General features: G+C 50.9%; 1 protein-coding gene across 8 annotated transcripts in view; it reads right to left on the bottom strand.

The window, feature by feature from the left end:
* Positions 1-1,894: 1,894 nt before the first annotated feature.
* Positions 1,895-20,517, bottom strand: part of SLC44A2 (solute carrier family 44 member 2) — a 23,301-nt gene continuing 4,678 nt past the window's right edge. Inside the window, exons 2-22 of one of the 8 annotated variants that reach the window (XM_011380288.2) lie at positions 12,438-12,486; positions 11,298-11,371; positions 11,081-11,165; positions 10,510-10,594; positions 10,214-10,324; positions 10,076-10,136; positions 9,863-9,986; positions 9,665-9,748; positions 9,464-9,576; positions 7,997-8,128; positions 7,800-7,899; positions 7,630-7,722; positions 7,375-7,462; positions 6,592-6,854; positions 6,412-6,506; positions 5,683-5,786; positions 5,504-5,577; positions 5,345-5,415; positions 5,129-5,217; positions 3,919-4,003; positions 1,895-3,075 (exon numbers count right to left, since the gene is read on the bottom strand). In XM_011380288.2, coding sequence (XP_011378590.1) covers positions 2,969-3,075; positions 3,919-4,003; positions 5,129-5,217; positions 5,345-5,415; positions 5,504-5,577; positions 5,683-5,786; positions 6,412-6,506; positions 6,592-6,854; positions 7,375-7,462; positions 7,630-7,722; positions 7,800-7,899; positions 7,997-8,128; positions 9,464-9,576; positions 9,665-9,748; positions 9,863-9,986; positions 10,076-10,136; positions 10,214-10,324; positions 10,510-10,594; positions 11,081-11,165; positions 11,298-11,371; positions 12,438-12,486 — 2,087 coding nt within the window. In that variant the 3' untranslated portion in view covers positions 1,895-2,968. Of the gene's footprint in view, positions 3,076-3,122; positions 3,480-3,918; positions 4,004-5,128; positions 5,218-5,344; positions 5,416-5,503; positions 5,578-5,682; positions 5,787-6,411; positions 6,507-6,591; positions 6,855-7,374; positions 7,463-7,629; positions 7,723-7,799; positions 7,900-7,996; positions 8,129-9,463; positions 9,577-9,664; positions 9,749-9,862; positions 9,987-10,075; positions 10,137-10,213; positions 10,325-10,509; positions 10,595-11,080; positions 11,166-11,297; positions 11,372-12,437; positions 12,487-20,517 lie in introns of those variants that run through there. The other 7 variants (XM_011380287.2, XM_023523390.1, XR_002777256.1 and 4 more) reach the window with 7 other exon arrangements.

Here is a 20,517-nt window from a genome sequence, read left to right as displayed (position 1 = left end):
TACTGCCTTGCAGCCTTGCTTCCTCCTGTTTCTTTGTCTCCTCTCTTGCACATTCCACATATAATCAATCATGTCAGTTCCATCTTCAAATTCTAAAATCGGCATGCTTTTCATCACCTTCACCAAGACCTGCAAGATCAGGTGCCCTCTCAGGCCTCTGCTTGAGCTTACTGCCTTGCAGCCTTGCTTCCTCCTGTTTCTTTGGCTCCTCTCTTGCACATTCCACATATAATCAATCATGTCAGTTCCATCTTCAAATTCTAAAATCGGCATGCTTTTCATCACCTTCACCAAGACCACCTGAGTCTAGTCCACCATCAGTGAGCGCCTGGACTAGTGCAGTAGCCTCCTCATTAGTCTCAGTGCTTCTACTTTTGTGTCATACAGTTTTCGCACACAGCAGCCAGAGGGCTTTGAGCATGCATGAAAGACCAGGAACTTCAATGCTTCTGTATACTATAACAGTCACTAACACTGTGCACTTCCCATGGGCCAGGCACTGTGCTAAACCCTTTACATTAATTCAGTTGTCCCATGCCTGTATATTGAGTGCCGGCTGTGTACCAGGCACTCTACCCGACCTTGGGATAAGGTGGTAAAGAAGAGGCAACACCTGGGTCCCCTTTGAGCTGACATTCTGGGTGGGGGGACTGACACTTAGTAAATGAAAACACAAATAATTGCAGATTGTGACAAGCGCCGTGAAGAAAATAAACAGGGTGACATGGTCATAACCAAGAGAGGCCAACTTTAGATGAGAAGGAAAGGCTTCCTGGAGGAGGTGATCCCTGAGCTGAAAGTGGAAGGATAAGGAGCTAGCCAGGTAGAGAGCATTTCAGGCACAAGCCCGGGCCCAGGGGGGCTGGATGTCAGCAAGGGGGAGGTGAGTGGGTGGATAGGGAAGGGCCTTGTGGGCTGCAGCGAGGACTTTGGCTTGCACTGAGTAAGGTGGGAGCTACGGAGGGTTCTTGAGCAGAAAAGGACATGAACTCACTCAGTTGTTCGCAGGTGTCCTTCTGCACCTGTTGGGAGAACAGCGGAGGCTGGGGACATGATGGCAGGAGCTAGGGACGAGGAGGAGATACTCTCCTAGATCCAGTGAGTGATAATGGAGGCTGGGAACTGAAGATATGGGGAGAAGTCAGGTTCAGGAGCAATTTTGGAGGCGGGGCTAACAAGACCTGGGATAAGGAAAAGAACATCCTGGAAGGATCAAGGTGAATGAGGAAACCCAGAAAGCATCAGTACAGGGCATTGGGTGTGGGCCTTGGGGTCCAGGAGACCTGGCTTCAAATGCCTTCTTGGCTCCTGTCCTGCTGAGCAACATTTAGATGCATTGCTCAACCTCCCTGCCTTAATTAACAGGGAGAGTAATAGAAGTAGGGTATGGTATGCAGAAAGTAAGTACTCAAAAAAATGGTGGCTGTTTAAGAAAAAAAATCCAGGGGCGGGCAATATAGGAGGGGAAAAGGCAGTTAAGGTGGTAGAGCAGTCAGCCTAGAGGAGTGACAGAGAACTGGCACCAGGGGGCAGCAGCGAGGCTCCAGGCAGCCTGGCAGGGGGCAGCTTTACAGGTCTGAAGCTCTAGAGCGGGCGAAACAGGCCTGGGGCCACGAGTTCAGGCCATGTGACCGAGGAGAGGGGGCGGGAGGTGAACAGGCCATGGCCACCTTCTGGAGTCTAGCAACCAGAATCTTATAAAGAGCATTTGTTCAGGAGAAACCTGAGCCGCTTGCATGGTGGAATTCAGGCAGAGACAGGGGACAGCACAGGGCTTACTGCCTGCCTCCACCAACCCTGGGGACAGTTGCCCCAGCTCAGAGTCCCAAAGCAGTCAAAGCTGAGGTTCCCCCTCCTGGCCTCTCGCTGCCCCCACAAGCACTCCAGACCCAGGCTCTGTACAATAGGCACTTTATTAGTAGTTGGAATGCAGTTACACGCAGGGGTGTGTGTACAGAATGGGTGGGAGGGCTGGCAATAGGCGTAGGACACAGACCTCAGGCAGGGATTTCTTCCTCCCTGGGATCCTGGAACTATGCTGATGATCAGACATGAAGTTGGGGGCCTTAGTGAAGGAGGAACTGGTAGACCAGGTCCCCCAAGTTTAACTAATTTGGCAAAAGGATCCTAAAGTCATGAGGTGACTGGGCAGGGGGCCTGGTGTGCCTGCGGCACCTGCCCCACATCCTTTCTCCTGAAATCATCCCTTGGGTGGATTCGGTTTCTTTTCTCTTACAGAGAGCTGTGTCAACAGGCAGAAGAAGGTGGGAAATTGAGCCTGGCTCCTCCAGCTAGCAGGCTTCCTTGAGGCCGCTATTAGCAGTCCCCTCCCTCCTGCTCCCAGTGGCCTCCCGGGACAGTTTCACTCCTTCCTAACCCATCGACAGGGCCCAGTGCCACACCCCACCTGGGCATGCACTCCCACCCCAGCTATGCCAGGTAACTGAAGGCACTCCTCAGTGGCCCTATCTGAGCTGTTGAGACAGAAAAAAGCTAATAGACCCTTTAATGCATGTCCAAGTTAAAAAAAATAATAAAGAAAGGCATGTGGCAGTCTGTGTGAGCCAGCTGTTCGGTCATGGAGAAGGGGCTCAGTCCTGGCTTGAGCAGACAAAAAACACCGTCATCACGCCATAAGAGGGAACAGGAAGCTTGAGGCAGCCCACAGAAGTTGGGCTCCATCGCATGCCAGACACAGCAAGGGCCCTCACAGAACTTCTCCCTATCCGGGCCAGTGAGGACTAGAGTGACACGCTGCACAGTCGTTGGGGCTGCCACGAAAAGTCCAACTGCCCCTTGCCGCAGGGAGAAGATACCATAAATCCTCCAGGTCCCCAGAAACTGGTGGTAATTGGATGGGGGCAGCAGTGAGAGGACTTCTGGTCAGCTCTATGGGCTGGGGGGTTCTGCTCCAGCTGCTGAGCACCCAGTGAGAAACTTTCCTGGGAAGCAGGGCAAGGCAGGGCCTTCAGGACTCCACCAGCTTCTTGTTGGTCTTGTTCAAAAGCTTCTTGAGGTTGGAAGACATGAAGTAAGGCCTCTCAGCCGAGCCATCATTCCTCTCTAGGTCCTCCACTGCAGAGACAGACCCCAGAGCAGGTGGCATCAGGGGAGACCACAGGTAGGGGCCTCTGGGGACAGGGTGGGTGGGCAGGGACCACAGAGAAGCCTCAGAGGGTTAGGAAGCAAGACACACTGGGACTGGGGAGGGGCGGACTACAGTGGGCTCAAGAATGGGAGGCAAACACGCTCCCCACACTCCCAGGCAAGGGAGCCCCGCATGCACCCCCAGTCTACAGGGAGGAAACGAGGAGGCCTCCCGGGCCCCAAGCCGGCCTCCTTCCTTCTCTACTCCTCCTACTCCTCTACTTCCGCCCGCTTCCCCTCCTCCGCACTCCCCTTCAACAGGATGTCTCTCAGCTCAGGCGACATGAAGTAGGGTCGCTCCTGAGAGCCGTCATTCCTTTCCAGGTCCTCACCTGGGCTCCCCCCAGGAACCAGCATGGGGAAAATGAGGTGGTCAGGAAGGGAGGGGGAGAGGGAGGCAGGGTAGAACAGGGAAGCCAGCAGGCATGGAGGAGAGGAAAAGAGAGAAAAAAAAAACAGACAGATGGAGAGACCAGAGTTAGTGGCAGCCACTAATCCCCGCCCCAAAAAGCCGGAAACTCGGAAGCCAAGGGCCCAGGGGCAGAGCGTCCCAGTTGCAGCCTGGACCAGGGGACAATAGGACGGAGCAGCTCCGAGCATGGGGAGGAAGCCGAGAGGGCATGCAAGGGCCCTAGGATGAGGGACAGCCAGTCCCTGGGAAGCTGGGGGCACCAGGTAGGTGAATATGTAGCCCCATGGGAGGAAGATGTTTTGCCCAGAGTGGAGAAGGGAGTCAGGGCCCATCAAGAATCAGGGTGAGGGCTCACTCACAGAAACAGAGAAATAACGTGTCCACACACATGCCGTAGACGCTGAAGAAGCCATGGGCAATCAGGTAGGAGCCAACGATCACTGTCTGGGTAAGGGGACAGGAGCTGTTCCCACCTGGTCCCCTCACCAGGTCCCTCCCAGGCGGGGATTATGTCATCCTTCTGCTAATAAGCCTTATACTAACAACCCAACTCCTCATCCTGTGGGCAGGGCCCAACTGTCCACAGGACATTTCTTGCTCTCTTTAACCCCAGGGCCTTGGCACATGCTGTTGCCCTGATTTAGTATAGTTTATCATGCCTTCTTGTCGTTCTGCTTTAAGCTCAAACATCAAGTCCTCAGGTACCAGCTCCTCCAAGAAGCCGCCTCTGACATCTAGACCCTCTTTTATGCATTCCTAGTACTGAGCACCCCTCCTCTGAGACCTTCATCTGGCTGCATGTTTAGGGCATTACAGGTTTAATGCCTACGTCCCCACTAGACTGCGTCTGTCCCAACAATTGCTGTACCTCCAGCAATATAGTGACTCACAGGGCCTTGATAGGTATGTAAAATTGACCCTAGCAAGTGGACCTTAGAGAGATTAAATAACTTGTCCAAAGTTACACATCCTAAAACTAGCAAAAAAGAGGACTAAGATAAAAATCTAGGTCATAGGGCTCCAAGGCCTGCCCTCAGATACGGTATTCCTTAAGGTGATGACTTAGCTCCTCCACCTTCTTCCCCCTTCACTCCCTCCACACCAGCCACAACACTGGTTTTCTCACTGCTCCTGGCATGGTTCTGCCTCAGGGCCTCTGTCCTTATTGTTCCCTCTACCTAGATATTTCCTGCATCTCCTTCAGATCTTAGATCTGTCATCACTTCTGCAGTGAAGCCGCCTGGACTCTCAGACCTGCCCAAATCCTCTACCTCAGGCTCAAACAGTTCCCTAATTCTTCCCCGTGGCATGTACCAGTTTGCAAGCATGCATCCACCCATATCATTATTGATTAATGTCTATTTACCTCTAAACTATAAAGCTTCCAGAGAGAAGCCCTTACTCCCCCTGTTCCTGGTACACGGTAGGTGCTTTATAGATGTTTGTGGGCTGAATAAATAACCAATCCCCTACTTCTGGCCCCCACCCACATCTGTCCAGTCAAAGGAGGCCAGGTGAGCCCCAACGCCTCCTTCTCCCACCACTTCCACCCACCCTCAAGGTCCATACCAGTATAGGAACCCAGTAATAATTGAGGGGCGGTGCTGTGTCTTGTACAATCCTAATACGGTGGGTGAAGAAGAAGAAAGCCAGGATCCCTGGAGAGGGAGAGAAAACCAAGATGGTGAGGGTTCTGGTTAAACGCGTAGTGCCCTCCAGAAGACCCCAGCCATCACATAAGACATGGGACCCCACACCCCCACAAGCTGGGTGAGTGGCACTCACCCACACTACCCACAATCAGAAGTTTGCCCAACAGGAAGAGGAAGTCAGTAACTTTGTCCAGGACAGCCACTCTGCAGGGAAGGATAAGGAGCAGGTGTGAATGCTAGCTCAGGAGCCTGGGGAGGAGGGAGGCAGCGAGAGGATGGTGTTTTCCCTGACCTGATGATGTTTCTCATGAGCAGGAAGAAGGCATTCCTGGCTGAGGTGCAGAAGTTGGTGCCATAGATGGCGATCTGGAGTGGGGTAGGAGGGGAGGATCAGGCCCCCTGGATAGGAATGAGGGTTCTTCCCACCCAGCAGGAACTGGCAGGTTGATTCTGGGTCCGAGGCCTACTCACCATGATGTAGGCATTCCTGTTGAGGAATTTGATGAACTTCTCCAGGCACCAGAAGCAGCATTTGAGACAGGTCATGAGAAACTTGGCAAACTTGTTGTCCGCAGCTGGGAGAGAATGGAGGAATGTGGAGATAAGGGGAGAATGCCCTCTTCCTCATTATGTACACTTGCCACAGAGCAGGACTCCAGGAGCCCACTTTCTCAAAGAGACAGGGAGACTTCTTGATCAGGACCCTAGGGGGTGTGCCCCAATGAGAGACCCAATCTTGGAAGTTCTTCAGCCCAGCCTCCAAGACAGGAACCAATCACAACCCATACTGCTGCTCTGGCCCCGCCTTCCAGGCAGAAGCCAATCCTTGCAGACTCCTTGGGCCCAGCCCATAGGACACCCAATCCCAGCTCCACAGACCCTGTTACAAAGAACAGTCTTATACACCCCGCCTAACCTGTGCAAACAAATCTCAGCCCAACCCTCTCTTCAGAAACCAATGGCAGCCTCAGCCTATTGGCCCCGCCCCCTCAGAGTGAGAATGCCACCCAGTGGGCTCTCAGTAGCTCTTCCACTACAGGAACCAACCACCCAAGCCCTTCAGCACCCTTACTCCCCTGCATCATTGATAGGAAACCAATCACTTTCCTACCACCTTAGCCCAAACAAGAACCAGTCATGATCTGCCTCTCGGCCCCGCCTCCCAATTTAAGGCCAAAGCCAACAGCCAGCAGGCCTCACCTTTCAGGCGCTGATCCAAGTACTCCAGCATCACTCGGATGATCTGCACAATGGCCAGGATGAGGGCACCAAAGGCCAGAGAGCCTGTGTGGTACCTGAGGGCCAAAGGCACGGTCAGTGGCTGGGCCTGGCCTCCTTCACCCCATCTTTCCCTGACCCCCAGCCCACCCAGGGTCCCACCTGAGCGCCCTGCTGAAGGCAGAGAAGAGAGGGAAGGCAGGCAGGTCATCTGGTTTGTGCAGGGACCAGTAGTAGGAGGCGAAGGCCCCAGCTAGCGTGACCTGGCCCAGAGCCAGGACGAAGTTGGCCAGCCAGAAGAACATGAAGGCATTGAAGATCTGCAGGCCCAGCAGGGCCCGGTGGTAGCCTGACTCACCACCGTAGAAGGCGAACTGGCAGTGGGCACCAGGGCACAGGCGGGATTCATTGGAAGAGGAGAAGGTCTGGCGGGGGGATGCAGAGACCAGTCACAACACAGGGGCCTGGGGTTCAGAGTGGGCTCTGGGCATCGGGTCTGGGTTAGCTATACCACAGGGTGGGACAGGAGTCATGGGGATCAGAGTTAAGTCAAGGGGTTCTAGAAGTAAGACCAGGGGTCATGGACTCAATGGGTGTCAGTGAGGCAAGATAGGCTAGGGGGTCAGGGTGGGGTCATATATCAGTGAGTGGCAGAGATCAGTATGAGGACCACAGGGGTCAGGATAGGGGCTTGTGGAAGGCAAGGAAGGGGTTCCAGACACAAGAACTGGAAGTTTACTGGGTTTGGGACAGAAAATAAAGTCAAGGTGAAAAAGGTGGGTGGTCCAGTTCTTGGGGAGGTGGGGTGCCAAGTTGGATCCATGCCCCCCACATCCAGCACATGAGAGCAGGACCCAAATTTGGTTGAATGGTCCCCAAGTATGACGAAAGATTTCAGATCCTCTATGGGCTCCTGACAGCTGCCCACCACCTCTGGATACCCACCTCAGGGTTGCAGGTTTTCCCAGCAACTGGGCAGTCAGTGGCATCATCAAAGATCTTATAAATGGCTTCATTGGAAGTGGACAGGAAACTGGAGACTCGTTAAGGAACCTGAGATCTGAGATTAAACACCCCAGGGGCTTGTGAGAAAGGATCCCTTTTCCCATCAGGCCCTTTCTCCAAGCCACAGGTCACTTCCAGGTAAGTCTGGTCCTTAGCCATTCCTGGGGCCAGGGATTGGGGTCTGACAGTGGATACACAGCAGTGCTGGCCCAGTAGGCGATGCAAAGGCACAGCAGGAAGAAGGTGACCAGTGGGTACAGCATGGAGCACATCACGTATCCCACGGCCCTGGGGAGGAATAGAGACATGGGCATCAGGGCCCAAGCAGCCCTGATACCATCCCAGCCTGAGGCCCTGTCACTCACCTGCTGGCTTCTTTGATAAGCGCAATGGCAATGAGAATTCTCTTCCGTAGAAAGATTAGCAGCAAGATGATAATAACCTCGATAATGCTCAGAATTATCACTGCAGGGGGCAGAGAGTGTCTGAGTCTGTCAGCTGTCCGGGCTCCCCACTCCTTCCCAGGCCTCACTTGGGGCAGGAGTGGGGAGCTGGGACTCACTGAAGGCCATCCAGGTCTGTCGCAAGTGCAGGTACACACGAAGGTCTGTCTGAAAGCCGAGGTCCACCAGGGAGACGTCGGAGCCGGCCTCACCTCGCAGTCGGGCATACTCCATGTAACAGTGAAATATTCCTGCACGGGGGAATTGCCACGCTCGCTACAACTGACCTCAGCCTACCGACTGCTTCCTCAACTTTGCAAAGCAGGTATAACCACCCCGATTTAACAGAAGCAAAAACAGGCTGGCTACCATTGCTTGCTCCTCCCTCAGGGCTTTTGCACTTGCTGATCTCACTGCCTGATATATTCTCTCCCCAACTAGAGCCTTTACATCCTCCAGTCGCTGCTGAAAAGTTACTATCTCATGAGACCTCCCAGAAACCCTTCCCCTCTTTAGAATTTTACCCTCTCACGCTCCAGCTTCTTATCCCTCTTCTCTGCTTTGACATCCTCGAGGGTTTTCTAGTTTCTTATCTATCTCCCTCATATCCCCAAGAATATAAGCTGCACGGGAGAATAAAAAGGATTCATCCTTTTATTCATCGCTCTAAGCCCAAGACCTAGAAAACTGCCCAGGACACAGTAGGCACTCAAACATGTTTGGTGAATGAACGAATGAATAGATGTCAGTACGCTGTGTGGCCTGAGGCTTTCCTCTGATCTTGCCACCCTGTAATAATGATTCATGGGTTGGGAGGGAGGACATGGGTGTTAACGTCCACTGGGGTAGCATTAGGGATTTTCAGCATTCCCCTTAGCTCTTTGCAAAAGAAAATTGTAAAATACAAGAAAAGTAAAAAAAAAAGCCTAGTCACCTAAACTGCCAGCATCCAGCTAGAAACTACTATTAACATGAATATTTTAATATCTGGGTCCTGAGACTGGGTTACATATCAGGCATGGTTCCTCCTGGAAAGTTTAAATGAATAATCAGAATATAAAGCACTGGGTTTTGTGCGTGGCCTCTGGGTTCTATAGGCCTCGGCTCTTCAGGGCCCGCTTCCATCACCTGCACACACTACCTTCTCAGTAAACCTACTAACTAGTAAATACTAACCATCCCCTTTTTATAGAAGAAATTGATGCACAGGGAAGTTGAGTCATTTTGCCAAGGTCACAGAGCGAGGAGTTGGCAGAAACAGCATTTGAAACTCCAGCTTTCTGGGGCCAGAGCATGCATCCTTAGCCACTGTGCTAGGTAGTCTACTTGCGTGTGCCTTTCAGTGTCGATGACATATAGATTCAGGCCCCGGTCGGGAAGACTATGGTTTAACCCATCCCCAAGTAATGACCATTGATTGTTTCCCAGTGTCTGCTGTCATAAACAACACTGAAATGAACATCTTCACAAATATGCCAAGTAAAAGATAGAGGACATCTGATGGCTCAGAAGATTCCTGCTGGGCCACTGAATGGGTATTTTGCAGACTCTGGGGAGGGGATGGCGCAAGGAAAGGGAAGACTTACCATAGCCCAGCACCAGAATCACCATGACAATCATCACCCAGACCATAATGCCAGCCAGGAAGCGGAGCAACACGATGAACAGGAGGCTCATCACCATGGCGATGACCAGGCCTCTGGGGGCCAAAATGGGAGCATGAGCAGGCCCCACCCTCTTACCCAGACTGCCCAGCCCAGGGAGGGCCACCGTCCCTCCCAACTTACATGACAATCCAGTACCAAGAGACTGTGTAATCTTCAAATATCCGCATGGCCAGCTGCCGTGCCTCCAGGACCCCGTTGGCTTTCCTGAAGTAAGGTAGTCAAGGGTAGTCAGACCCCCGCCCTGATCAGCCAGCCCCAGGGGACACCCAGTCCCACCCAGGAAAGCAGAACGCCAGTATGGTGGGCTGTGATCCTCACTTGGCACCCTCCACCAGCTCCGTGATGTTTTTCCGAGCGCCGTGCCCATCCTCATAGGTCGTCTCATTGCCCACCATGAGGACCCCCTTGTGGGCGTGGATGGCTGGGAAGCATCGCCGGGCCACTGCATGGAGCAAGGGATGGGACAGCAGTCAAGTTGAGCCCCTGAAACCTTCCCACTCTCCACCAAAGCTCATGAGACCCTAGACTCACAGAGTGTGCTGGGAGTGAGGACAGCAGGGCAGTCGCCATCCCGAAGCACCTCAGCCACACCCTGCCGAGAGAGGTGGGGAGGGGGGTTCATCTCCCAGGCCAACGCCCTCCACCTGGCCCTGCCTGGGTTCCCCTCACCTTGTTGTTCTGGAAGCCAGGCACGCAGAACTGCTTGTAATACTCAAAGTCCTGGGATCTGTGAGCATTCAGGTAGGTGAGGTATCGGTCAGGGCACTTCTCCACGCAGATCTTGAGGGGGCGGGAAGCAGGGTTGGGTGGGATCAGACACCCAATCCCCACACAGAACAGAAGTTCCATCTCCCGTTCACCAGGGAAAAAAGAAAAAGCTGGGAGAGGAGCCATCACTACGGGAGGAAAAGGACTCGGTGATAGGAATCGGGGATAGAGAAGGGCACAGGGAGGGGACAAGTTACCTGGGGGGTGGGACACTGGAATTCCAGCAGGACCAGGGGGCTGGCACATTTCACAATGTTGAAATAAAACAGGTAGGGTTTGTTCCTGGGGTGGGGAGAGGGAGATGGAAACTGTCAAGATTCTTCAACCACCCTATACAAAATATCTTAATGAAAACAACAACAATAATTAACAATAACTGCTGTAGCAACTCTATGCGAGGTGCTAGTCTAAGCTCTGCATGTATAAGCTCATCAAACCATAACAACAGCCCTCTGAGGGTGGGATTGTTATGCTCCCCATTTTAGAGTTGAGGAAAGTAAGGCCCAGCAAGGTTGAGACACTTGCCCTAGATCACACAACCAAGGCATGATGCAGGCCTCACTTTTACAAGTGAGATAAAAGAACTCCTTCTTAATGAGACTCTTAATGTCTCATTCCATGCTGTGTCCACAGAGCCTAGAACAGCAGCTGGGGATGGTGGGAGTTTCATACATACTTGTTGACTGGACTAATGAATGGACGTAGGTGGGGGAAGCCCTCCTGCGCACTGCTCCACAGACCCACCAGGCCCCAAGGAGCTGGACTTACGCATTTTTCGTGCCTTTCTGTCCACAGAACTCGCCTCGGCTATCGGTAGGGTAGATCACCTTTCGAGGGTCCCCGTGGGTCCAAGCTGTGGAGGGATCCAGGGACACTGAGGCGCTAGCCACTCCCTAGCACCAGTCCCACTCCTGCCCCCAAGGCTGTGGCTCGCTATCTTGCACTGGAACTTGGAACCGCAAGTCCTGTCCCCTCCTCCACTCACCTATGATCCCCACAGCCACGTAGCCCACAATGGCCAGGAGGAGGAACACACAACAAATGATGTCTGTGCAGCCCCTGGAGAGCAAAGGACAGTGTCAGGGTGGGAGCCTTGGTCTCCTGGGTATCATAATCCATTGTACCCTGCTCACATACATCCATGTGTTATTTGGACACTTGTCCCTGAGTGAAAGTACACATGCATTTTAAATTTTAGTACCTAATGCTACACTGTTTTCAAAGCAGTTCACAGCCATGTCCAGCTCTCTTTTGATTGCAAGCGCCCATTTCCCCACATTTTTACCAGCATCACATATTTTTTAAACTATTTTTATAAGATTAAATATGAATTAAATAATTAAAGCCATATGAGAATGTATACAATAAAGAAATAAATCTCTCCTTCACATATTCCTGCCCATAAGTAACCTCTGTTAATGATTTCTTGTGAGTCCTTTGGGTACAAATGTTTAAAAAAAATTTTTAACTCAAGCGTTATATGAAACACCACTGTTCCGTATCTTGCTTTTTTTGCTTAATATATTGAGGGATCCATGTCATACTCAGGACTTGTACATTTTAATGGCTGTGTAATATTATAATTCAAAGATCCACTGTAATTTAGCAAACTAATTCTAAAGGATGGACGGACATTCAGATGGTTGGATTTTTGCCATTTTTAAAAAGACAGCTATTTCATACATTTTTGTCCGTGTGTGCAAAGTTTATGGAGAATTTTTTACCAATAATTTTAATCTTTGGAACAAAAACTGCAATAATTGGTTTCAGAGCAGAACATGTATTAATCTATTTAATCTTTACTAATCTGTGATGGGAAATTCTATTTGGTTATTGTTTTACATTACATTCCTTTATTTTCTAGTAAGTTTGAGCATTTTCCTATAACTTCATTGTCTATAGTATTTCTTGTTCTAGAAATTATGTTCCAGTCTTTTCCCTGAACTAAAAAGAAAAAAAACATTTGTAAGGACTCTTCGTATATTAAAGAAATTAGTCTTTTTATCATCAAATTGCAAATATTTATCACCAGTTCGTTGGAGAACTAATGGGGGAGTATGAAGAAATGGGTGGGGCGGTGTTAGCAGAGACATCCCCGCCACACACAGGAACTCAGAGCCCTTACCTGTTGTAAATGGGTCCTTTGAAGGTGGGGTCGTACTTCTGTGGAGTTCCTGAAAATCAGCAAGTTTGAGTTGGGTGGGCCAAGAAGGGATTGGGAGACCCCTCTCTCCCAGATGGGCGCCCCTAGGGGTATCTTTGGCGCCAGAAGTAAATTTCAGAGACTGCGGATTTTCTGCCTCCCCCAACCTCCAGACGAGCAGCCCCCGCAGCGCAAGCCAGGGCTGGGGTAGGGGTTGTAGCAGCTGGAGCTGGAGGCCACCCTCTGTGGAGGGGGCTGGAGTGGGAGCCACCTGGGAGCCAGGTGGAGAAGAGAGGGTCCAAGGTGGGACCCCATAGGAGGGCAATTCCGAGGCAGGCCCTTCGGGTGAGGGGTGCTGGCAAGTGACGTGCAGGGGGCTACAGGCGGAGATCGGTATTTCCGCTGCACCCACCCAGCCCCCGTGGCCATGCCCGGGTGCGCGAGGGGAGCTGCCTACCGTGCTTCCCGTAGTAATGTTGCCGCTCGCCCCCCATCCCTGTGGGCGCCCGGCCCCGAAGTCTGGCTGTGCGGGCGTCCCGAGGGAAGGACGGATGGACTGACTGGCGGCGGTTCCTCCCAGCAAAGAGCCGGGCGGGGCAACCCAAACCGGTCTGACCAGCCCCAGCCGAGCCGCGGCAGGGGAACGGGACCGAGGGAGGGAGGGAGGAGAGGCCGGGCGGGGCGGCAGCTGCTCCCGCCACTCACCCGCCCGCCGGATTTAGCCCTCTCCGCCCCCTGCCCAGCCCCCACCCACGGAACGCACTGCCTTCGCGCCCGCGCTTGGCCCGCTCCCTCCACGCCGGGGGCCACACCGCCTAGCACGCTTCCCAGCCCCGAAAGGGCGCCTGATATCGCCCCATTCTCTAAGTAGGGAAACTGAGGGACAGGGAGAGCAATTTCTAGCGGGGCGCCGCAAAACCAGCAGACGGCTGACCCAAACACCCAACTGTGGAGTATTCAAGCTTAAAAATTCTCAAACCGATGGATGTTTTTTATTTTGAGCTGCATTTTTAAAAAATTAAATGCCAACAGCTAAACATTAGGAGAGCCTGTATAAAAATCCACATGGCCAGCCTCTTGAAAACTGGCAAACTGGGGCTGGCAGCGCCACTGGCGCCACATCCCTGCCTGGCACTGCCCCCAGCAGGTTCTTTTGTGGCCCCCAAGGCCACACACCTGAGCTTATCACCCCTGCACCCTCTCACAATTGTAAATCCTGAAGCTATTGTTTTGTAGAAGTATTTATTGAGTGCCTCCTGGGAGCAGGCCCTGAGACGGGCACCAGGTACAGTAACAAATCAGAGACCCAATCTGATGGGTCTGTCCTCCTGGAGCCGACATCCTACTGCATGGCCCTGGATTCCAATGTTCCTTCTGCCCCACTGAGCCAGAAGACACTTACTTAGGCCAGTGCCTTGCCTTCCCAGAGCCTGTTTCCTTAACCGTGAAATGGGGCTAAAGCATAAAACCAAAACCGGTCAAAGACCAGGCATGGGATGCCAGGAGGTATACAGTTGGTGTGGGGTTTACAGTTGAAATGCACAATATGGTAATATTGTTCAGTGTAGGAGTGTTCAACCAATGTAGGGATATATAGTAGGTACAAGGGTACCGCCATCATGGGGCACAGTCAGTGTGGAGTCATATAGCAGACATGGAGGTAGACAATTGCCATGAGGGTGTTTGCAGTGTGGGATATACAATAGGAGTGGAGGTATACAGCTGGTGGGAGGTATACAGCACACACGAAGTTGCATAGCCAACGTGGGGGTATACAATCAGTAGAGGGTGCAGAGTCAGCTGGCTGTACCCCCCATACCGATCATCCGCCCCCATGTAAACTGTAATATACTCCTTTAATTTCACTGTATCTCCCAGCAGCCATTGGGGCCAGTTGTATACAGTATAGTTAACTGCATACATCTGGCATGGGGGTATGGTCAGTGGGAATATATATTTATTGTGGGGCATACAGTTAGCATGGAATTATACAGTGTGGTCAAATACAGTTGGTACTCAATAATTACAGCTGCTGCCTCAGAGCCAAGCAACATCCCCTACCCTCCACCCCCATACCTCTCTGATCACCCCACCTGACCCTGGCCCACAGGCTTCAGCAAACAGGCGAGGCCTGAGGGCCCAAGCCATGCCCTTGAATGACCAGGCCTCCCAAAGAAATCTTGCGGTTCCTAAGTCCCTGCCAGCTGAAAGGCCAGCTAGGCCCACCCCACCCATTCTGAGCAGTGCCCAGGCCACAGCTTCTTCTCTTCCCAGATACACTAGGTCCCTTGGGGATACTCCTGCAGACTTAGGACTTCAACGGCCGGCCAGGTCCGTCCTGATGATTCCCAAATGTCAGTCCCTGGGGAGGGACTGGCCTCCTGAGCTGCATGCCCCTGTGACACCTGCCTCCCAGTGCCCCACATGGGGTTTTCATGAGCATCTCACACTCAGCACTGCCAGCCGAGTCCCTCCCTGATTGTCCCCCAACCTGCCTTAACTCAGAAATGGCAGCTCCATTGTCCAGAGCGCTCAGGCCAGAAACCTGGGACGCCTCTCTGCTCAACAACAGCCCTGCATTCAGAATCTACCCAGAAACCAGCCGTTCCTCACCTTTGTGACATCTCCTGCCTGGACCAGTGCAGGTGCCTCCACCCTGGTCTCCCAGGCCACATCCTTACCCCACACTGTCTGTTCCTTCCACTGTGGCCAGAGGAGCCTGTCAACGCCTGAGTCAGGGTACATCTCTCCTCTGCCCAGAACCTTCCATGGCTCCTACCTCACTCAGAGGAGAAGCCCAACTCTTCACCATGGCCCGCAGGCCAGGCCTGCTCTGCCCTCTCCCCTCACCGCCCTCATCTCCTCCCTCTCTCCCCTTCGCTCATTCCAGCCCAGCCTCACTGGCCTCCTGGTTACACGAAAAACTCCCCAGGCATGGTCTCGTCTCAGGACCTGTGCACTTGCTTCCTCTGCCTAGAAAGTTCTCTCCCAAGATATCCACGTGGCTCCTCCTCTTTCAGGCCCCTGCTCAAACAACACCTCCCAGGAGAGGCTTTCTCCCACCATTCTAAAATGGTCCCCTCCGAGGTCCCATCACCTTATTTCGTTCCATATCACCACCTGTCGACAGTCACACATTTCCACATTGATGGTTGTCTGCCCACATATCCACAGGCAGGGATTTATATGTTTTGAAAGTGGCTGTGTCCCCAGTGCCTGGCATAGAACAAGCACTCAAGAAAAGTTTGTTAAGTGAATAACCGTAATGTATAATCCATGTCTATACAATTGACCCCTGAACAACACAGGTTTGAACTGTGCGGGTCCAGTGATACGCAGATATTTCTCGATAAATATGTACAGCACTGTAAATGTATTTTCTCTTCCTTGTGATTTTCTTTAACACTTTTTTCCAGCTTACTTTATTGAAGAATACAGCATATAATATACATAACATACAAAACATGTGTTATTTGACTGCTTGTTATTGGTAAGGCTTCCTGTCAACAGTAGTCTATTAGAAAAGTTTTTGGGGGAGTCAAAAGTTATACACAGATTTTAAACTGCAGAGAGGCTCAGCACCTCTAACCCCCATGTGGTTTAAGGGTTAACTGTGAAGCTAAGATTAAAAATTAAAATGCAGCTTAGAGTTTTCCAGGTGTGCACATTTAAAAAATAATTTGTGAATTATATACATAAAAGAATTTAATACGTGACAAATGTGGAATTTCTACTTGGCAGGGAAAGGACAAATCGGTCAGGAGGCGTGGCTGTGCATTTGGAAGAAAATTAAGTTAATTCCATCCCCCTCTATACATAGCAAAACAATTCCACATGGATTAGTCATGCAAATATATAAAAACTCAAAACGATTACAAGCATGAAGGGGAAACACAAGAGCATATTTCTACCATCTGAGAGGTGAGACCTGTAAGGCGGGAGGAGAGATAAGGGAGAGCTGAAAGTTTTTTGTGTCAGCTGAATAGGAGCCAAACGGGCAAAGTGGGAGCAGCCACATAATGGCTGGTGCTAACAGAGGACCTTTCAGACACTGGCTCCCTGCTCTTCACCACACTAGAGGTCTTGTCATCAACCCATTTTACAGCAGAGGAAACCAAGGCTCAAGGAAGGAAAGCAGCTAGCCCAGTCACCTAGCAACACGTAGTGGTCCCTACTCCAGGTTTGGTGAGTGAGTGGGAACCTCTAAGGGTGTTTGAGCAGGAGCATGACCAGGCATGTGTGGGAAGGTCACAGATGGATGGCTCTCAGAAAAATGGCTGCCTATGGGACAGCTGAGCTACGTCCTTGCTGTGTAAACTTGAGTTATTCCTCTGTAGGATGGAACTAAAGATGCAGACAGGGGCACCTGGCATAGGCTTGACTCGGGGCCTGGCCTAGTGGGGGCTCAGGAAATACACGCAGGAATGTTGGTACTGACATCTGATGGGTTCCACTAGTTCTCACTACCATTAGTGGGTGGGGATGGAGGGAGGAGCGAGGCGAATACTGATGTTTTCCGATAATGAGACTGATCCAAACTCCGCAGTATGAGAACTTGCTGAATCTTTGTAACAATGCTGCAAGGTAATAAGAAAATTACAAATGCCACAATGCCTCCATTTACTGAGCTGTTTGCCATGTGGCGGGCACACTTCTAAAACGTTACACAGATGAACTCAGTTTATCCTTATAATGACTTTGTGAGGCTGATCCTATCATTATACCCCCATTTGACAGATGCTGAAACTGGGCCTCAGAGAGAAATAATGTGCAGGTACCCACAAAGATGGCGAGCAGCAGAGCCGAGTTAGCATCTGTATGAGTTTCCTATGACTGCTGTAACAAGTACCCACAAACTTGGTGGCTTAAAACAATACAAATCGATTATCTTCAGGCTCTAGAGGTCAGACGTCCAAAGTGCATCATGCCAGGCTAAAATAAAGGTGTAGGCAGGGCTGCATTCCTTCTGTAGATCCTTTCCCCCTGCCTATCCTGGCTTCTAGAAAGTGCCCTTTTTCCTTGGCTCATGGCCTCTTCCTTCATCCTCAAAACTGGCATTCCCATAAAGCCCACATCTGTGTCCACTGTCACTGCCTCCTTCTCTGGCTCCTCCTAGCCCCTCTCTTTCCTTAATAAGGGCCATTGTCCTTGGCCCACCAAGATAATCCAGGATAATCTCCCCATCTCAAAATCCTTAATTTATTCCCTTCTCCGAATTCCCCTTTACCCTTTTGCCATGTAATGTAACACAGTCACAGGTTCCAGAAATTAGGATGAGGACATCTTTGGGGAAGGGGAACCATTATTTTGCCTAACGCCTAAAGTGTTTTTACCAACTGGGACAAATGCCACCAGTGAGTCAAACCCACCCACTGGCTTGTTTTCATATGACCTAAAGCCATAAGTGGTCTTCACATTTTTAAATGGCTGCAAAACATCAAAAGAGGAAGACTATTTTGTCACATGAAAATTATGTGGAATTCAAATGTCAGTGGCCATCAATCAAGTTTTCGTGGTACACTGCCATGCTTGTTTTCAAACTTCTAGTGGTTTTCACACTACAATGGCAGGCTTGAGCAGCAGCAATAGAGACTGTACATGGCCCACAAAGCTGAAAATTTTTTATTCTCTGGCCTATTATGGAATTTGCTGCCTCCTGGTCTCTAGGCCATGAACCAAAAACACGTACTGAGCCCGAGTCTGCGCCAGCATGTTTCATGTGCTCTCCTTGTAACAAGCGGAACAATCATGTAACAATCATGTCATTCATTCCCCTGCAATACAGGTGGGGAAACCAACAAGCCTTTATCCTCTCCGGGCTGCCGTTTTCCTGTCTGGAGAATGGGACTAATACTCGCATTTGCTTCGTAGGTGTTGCCAGGACTCGATGCTCAAAAATCACTTAGTACAAGTCTCGGGTACAAGGCTTCAACAAACACTAACCAGGAGCGTGGTCTCGTTTGACAGAGAGGGCAAACTGAGCTGCTTGCTCAGACAGCATAGCTGGTAAGAGACGAAGCTGTGAATCAAAACCAGGCCCCTCTGGCTCCAACCCAGACCTTTTCTTTGACAGATACCTGAAGAGGTAGAGCTAAAGATTTGACAGTGGTTGGGGAGAAGGCGTAGGAAAGCTGGGCCATCGGCCAGGCTGTGGGCGGGGGTGGAGAGGCGGCTCTTGGGTCCTGGCTTTGCTGGCATGATAGCCAGCCTGCTTGGTACAGTGAGCATAGGAGATAAGGGAACTAACACAGGCTGCCTAGTCACAATGATGGTGCCAGGACATCAAGTGCCACCCAGCCCACACGGCTTCCGGATACTGGCCAAGTCTCCAAGGCCTGCAGCAGCTCAAGGTCTTAATCACCCAGCCAGGCTGGCTCGTCACCCCCAACCCCCTGCCTTCCCAGAATTATATGCCTAAGGAATGGGCATCCCAGCTGCCCAGATGAATCTTTTTGAAAAAAAAGTTTTGGGGACAGCATCTGGGTGGGAAAGCTGGAAGCAACTCTAATGGTCATAATGCGCCTACTGTGTGCCAGGCACCAACCAGACATTTACTTCTAGAAACTCATGTCATCCTAACAAAGCTCTGAAGGCAGATGGCCCAGTGTAGAAACTGAGGTACAGAAATGCTTCACGACTTGCCTAAATCACAGAGCCATCAGGAGCTGGGACTTGAACTCCGTTCCTGACACCATGCTCTTGAACTCTATGCCTGATGAAAAATTCTGATTAACTGAGCATCTACCATGGACCAAGCTCTGTGCTAAGTGCTAACCCCATTTTATGGATACAAAAACTGAGGCTCAGGTATATGAAAGGTATAGATAAGAAAGGTACAGAGATACAAAAGGTAAAGACGGTACAGAACAAAGAAGAATGGAGCTGGGACTGGAACTGAGCCAAGGGTTCTAGAATCTGGCTGAGAGTCCAAACTCTGTCATTAGCCTCGTTTTGTAAATGTGTTCATTTATTTAGCACCTTGATACGGGGTGATTCATGCCCCTCAACTAGTGCTATTGCCTCTGTCCTGATCTCTTGGTTTTTGCCATTGTAGGCCCCCAGAGGCCGGGGGGCACCTGTGAGCACCCGAGTCAGTCAGGTCCCTCCTCTGTTCAGAACACTCAGTGGTTCCCATCTCTCGCAGAATAAAAGTCCAAGTCCTCCCTATGGCCCACAAGGCTTTGTACATTCTGCCCCTAACCCCTTTCTGCCGTCACCTCTTCCCATTTTAACTCTTGATCTCTCCACTCCAGCCACAAAAGCTTCCTCACTGCTCTTCAAACACATCAGATATGATCCTACCCCAGGGCCTTTGCACTGGCTGCCCTCTTCCTGAAACAGGCTATGATGCTCCCTCTCTCTCCCTTGCTTCTCAGGTCACCTCAGGATGACCTTCTCTGATACCTCTATCTAAAATTTTAGGTCCTGCCTCCAGGCCCTACAGACCACTCCCACCTGCTCTTTCCTGCTGTATTTTTCTCCAGAATCCTTCTTCTGACATTCTAAGAATTTTTCTCATTCATCGTAATTTCTTGTCTGGTTACCTTGGTTCCCTTTCTAGAATATCAGTTCCACAAGTGCAGTGTCTGCTGTGTCTCCAGCATCTAGAACAGAACCTGGCACATGGTGCCTGACAATGTTCGCTGAAGGAAGTTAGGAGTGAACCTGTTTATATTAAGTGAACAGTATGCTTATCAAGATGAAAAACTTACCCCAGAACAAGACTTCAGACTGAGAGAACTCATTCTCCCTCTAACCCCTGGCCCAGAGCCCTCACTTCTCTTCCTGGCGCAGTTCCTCTCATCCATTTCCCTTTCCACCCTGAGACACTGTCTACAGTTCACATATGTATGCAAACTTGTAGCTATTTATCCCCGTTTTGTTGCACATACCATTCCTGCTTTGCTATTTCGTAGACTAACATAATCGGACATTGTTTCCCCTTGCAGAGGTTAAACCTACTTCATCTTTTTACAAGGCAACATAGTATCCCACCCTGGAAACAGTAATTGTTCATTAAACCAGCGGAAGGAGCTTTAAAAAGATCCAGATGTCATATATA

The sequence above is a fragment of the Pteropus vampyrus genome, unplaced genomic scaffold, assembly GCF_000151845.1.
Source record: "Pteropus vampyrus isolate Shadow unplaced genomic scaffold, Pvam_2.0 Scaffold391, whole genome shotgun sequence".
Classification (NCBI taxonomy): domain Eukaryota; kingdom Metazoa; phylum Chordata; class Mammalia; order Chiroptera; family Pteropodidae; genus Pteropus; species Pteropus vampyrus.
This window is presented reverse-complemented; position numbering and strand designations above follow the sequence as displayed.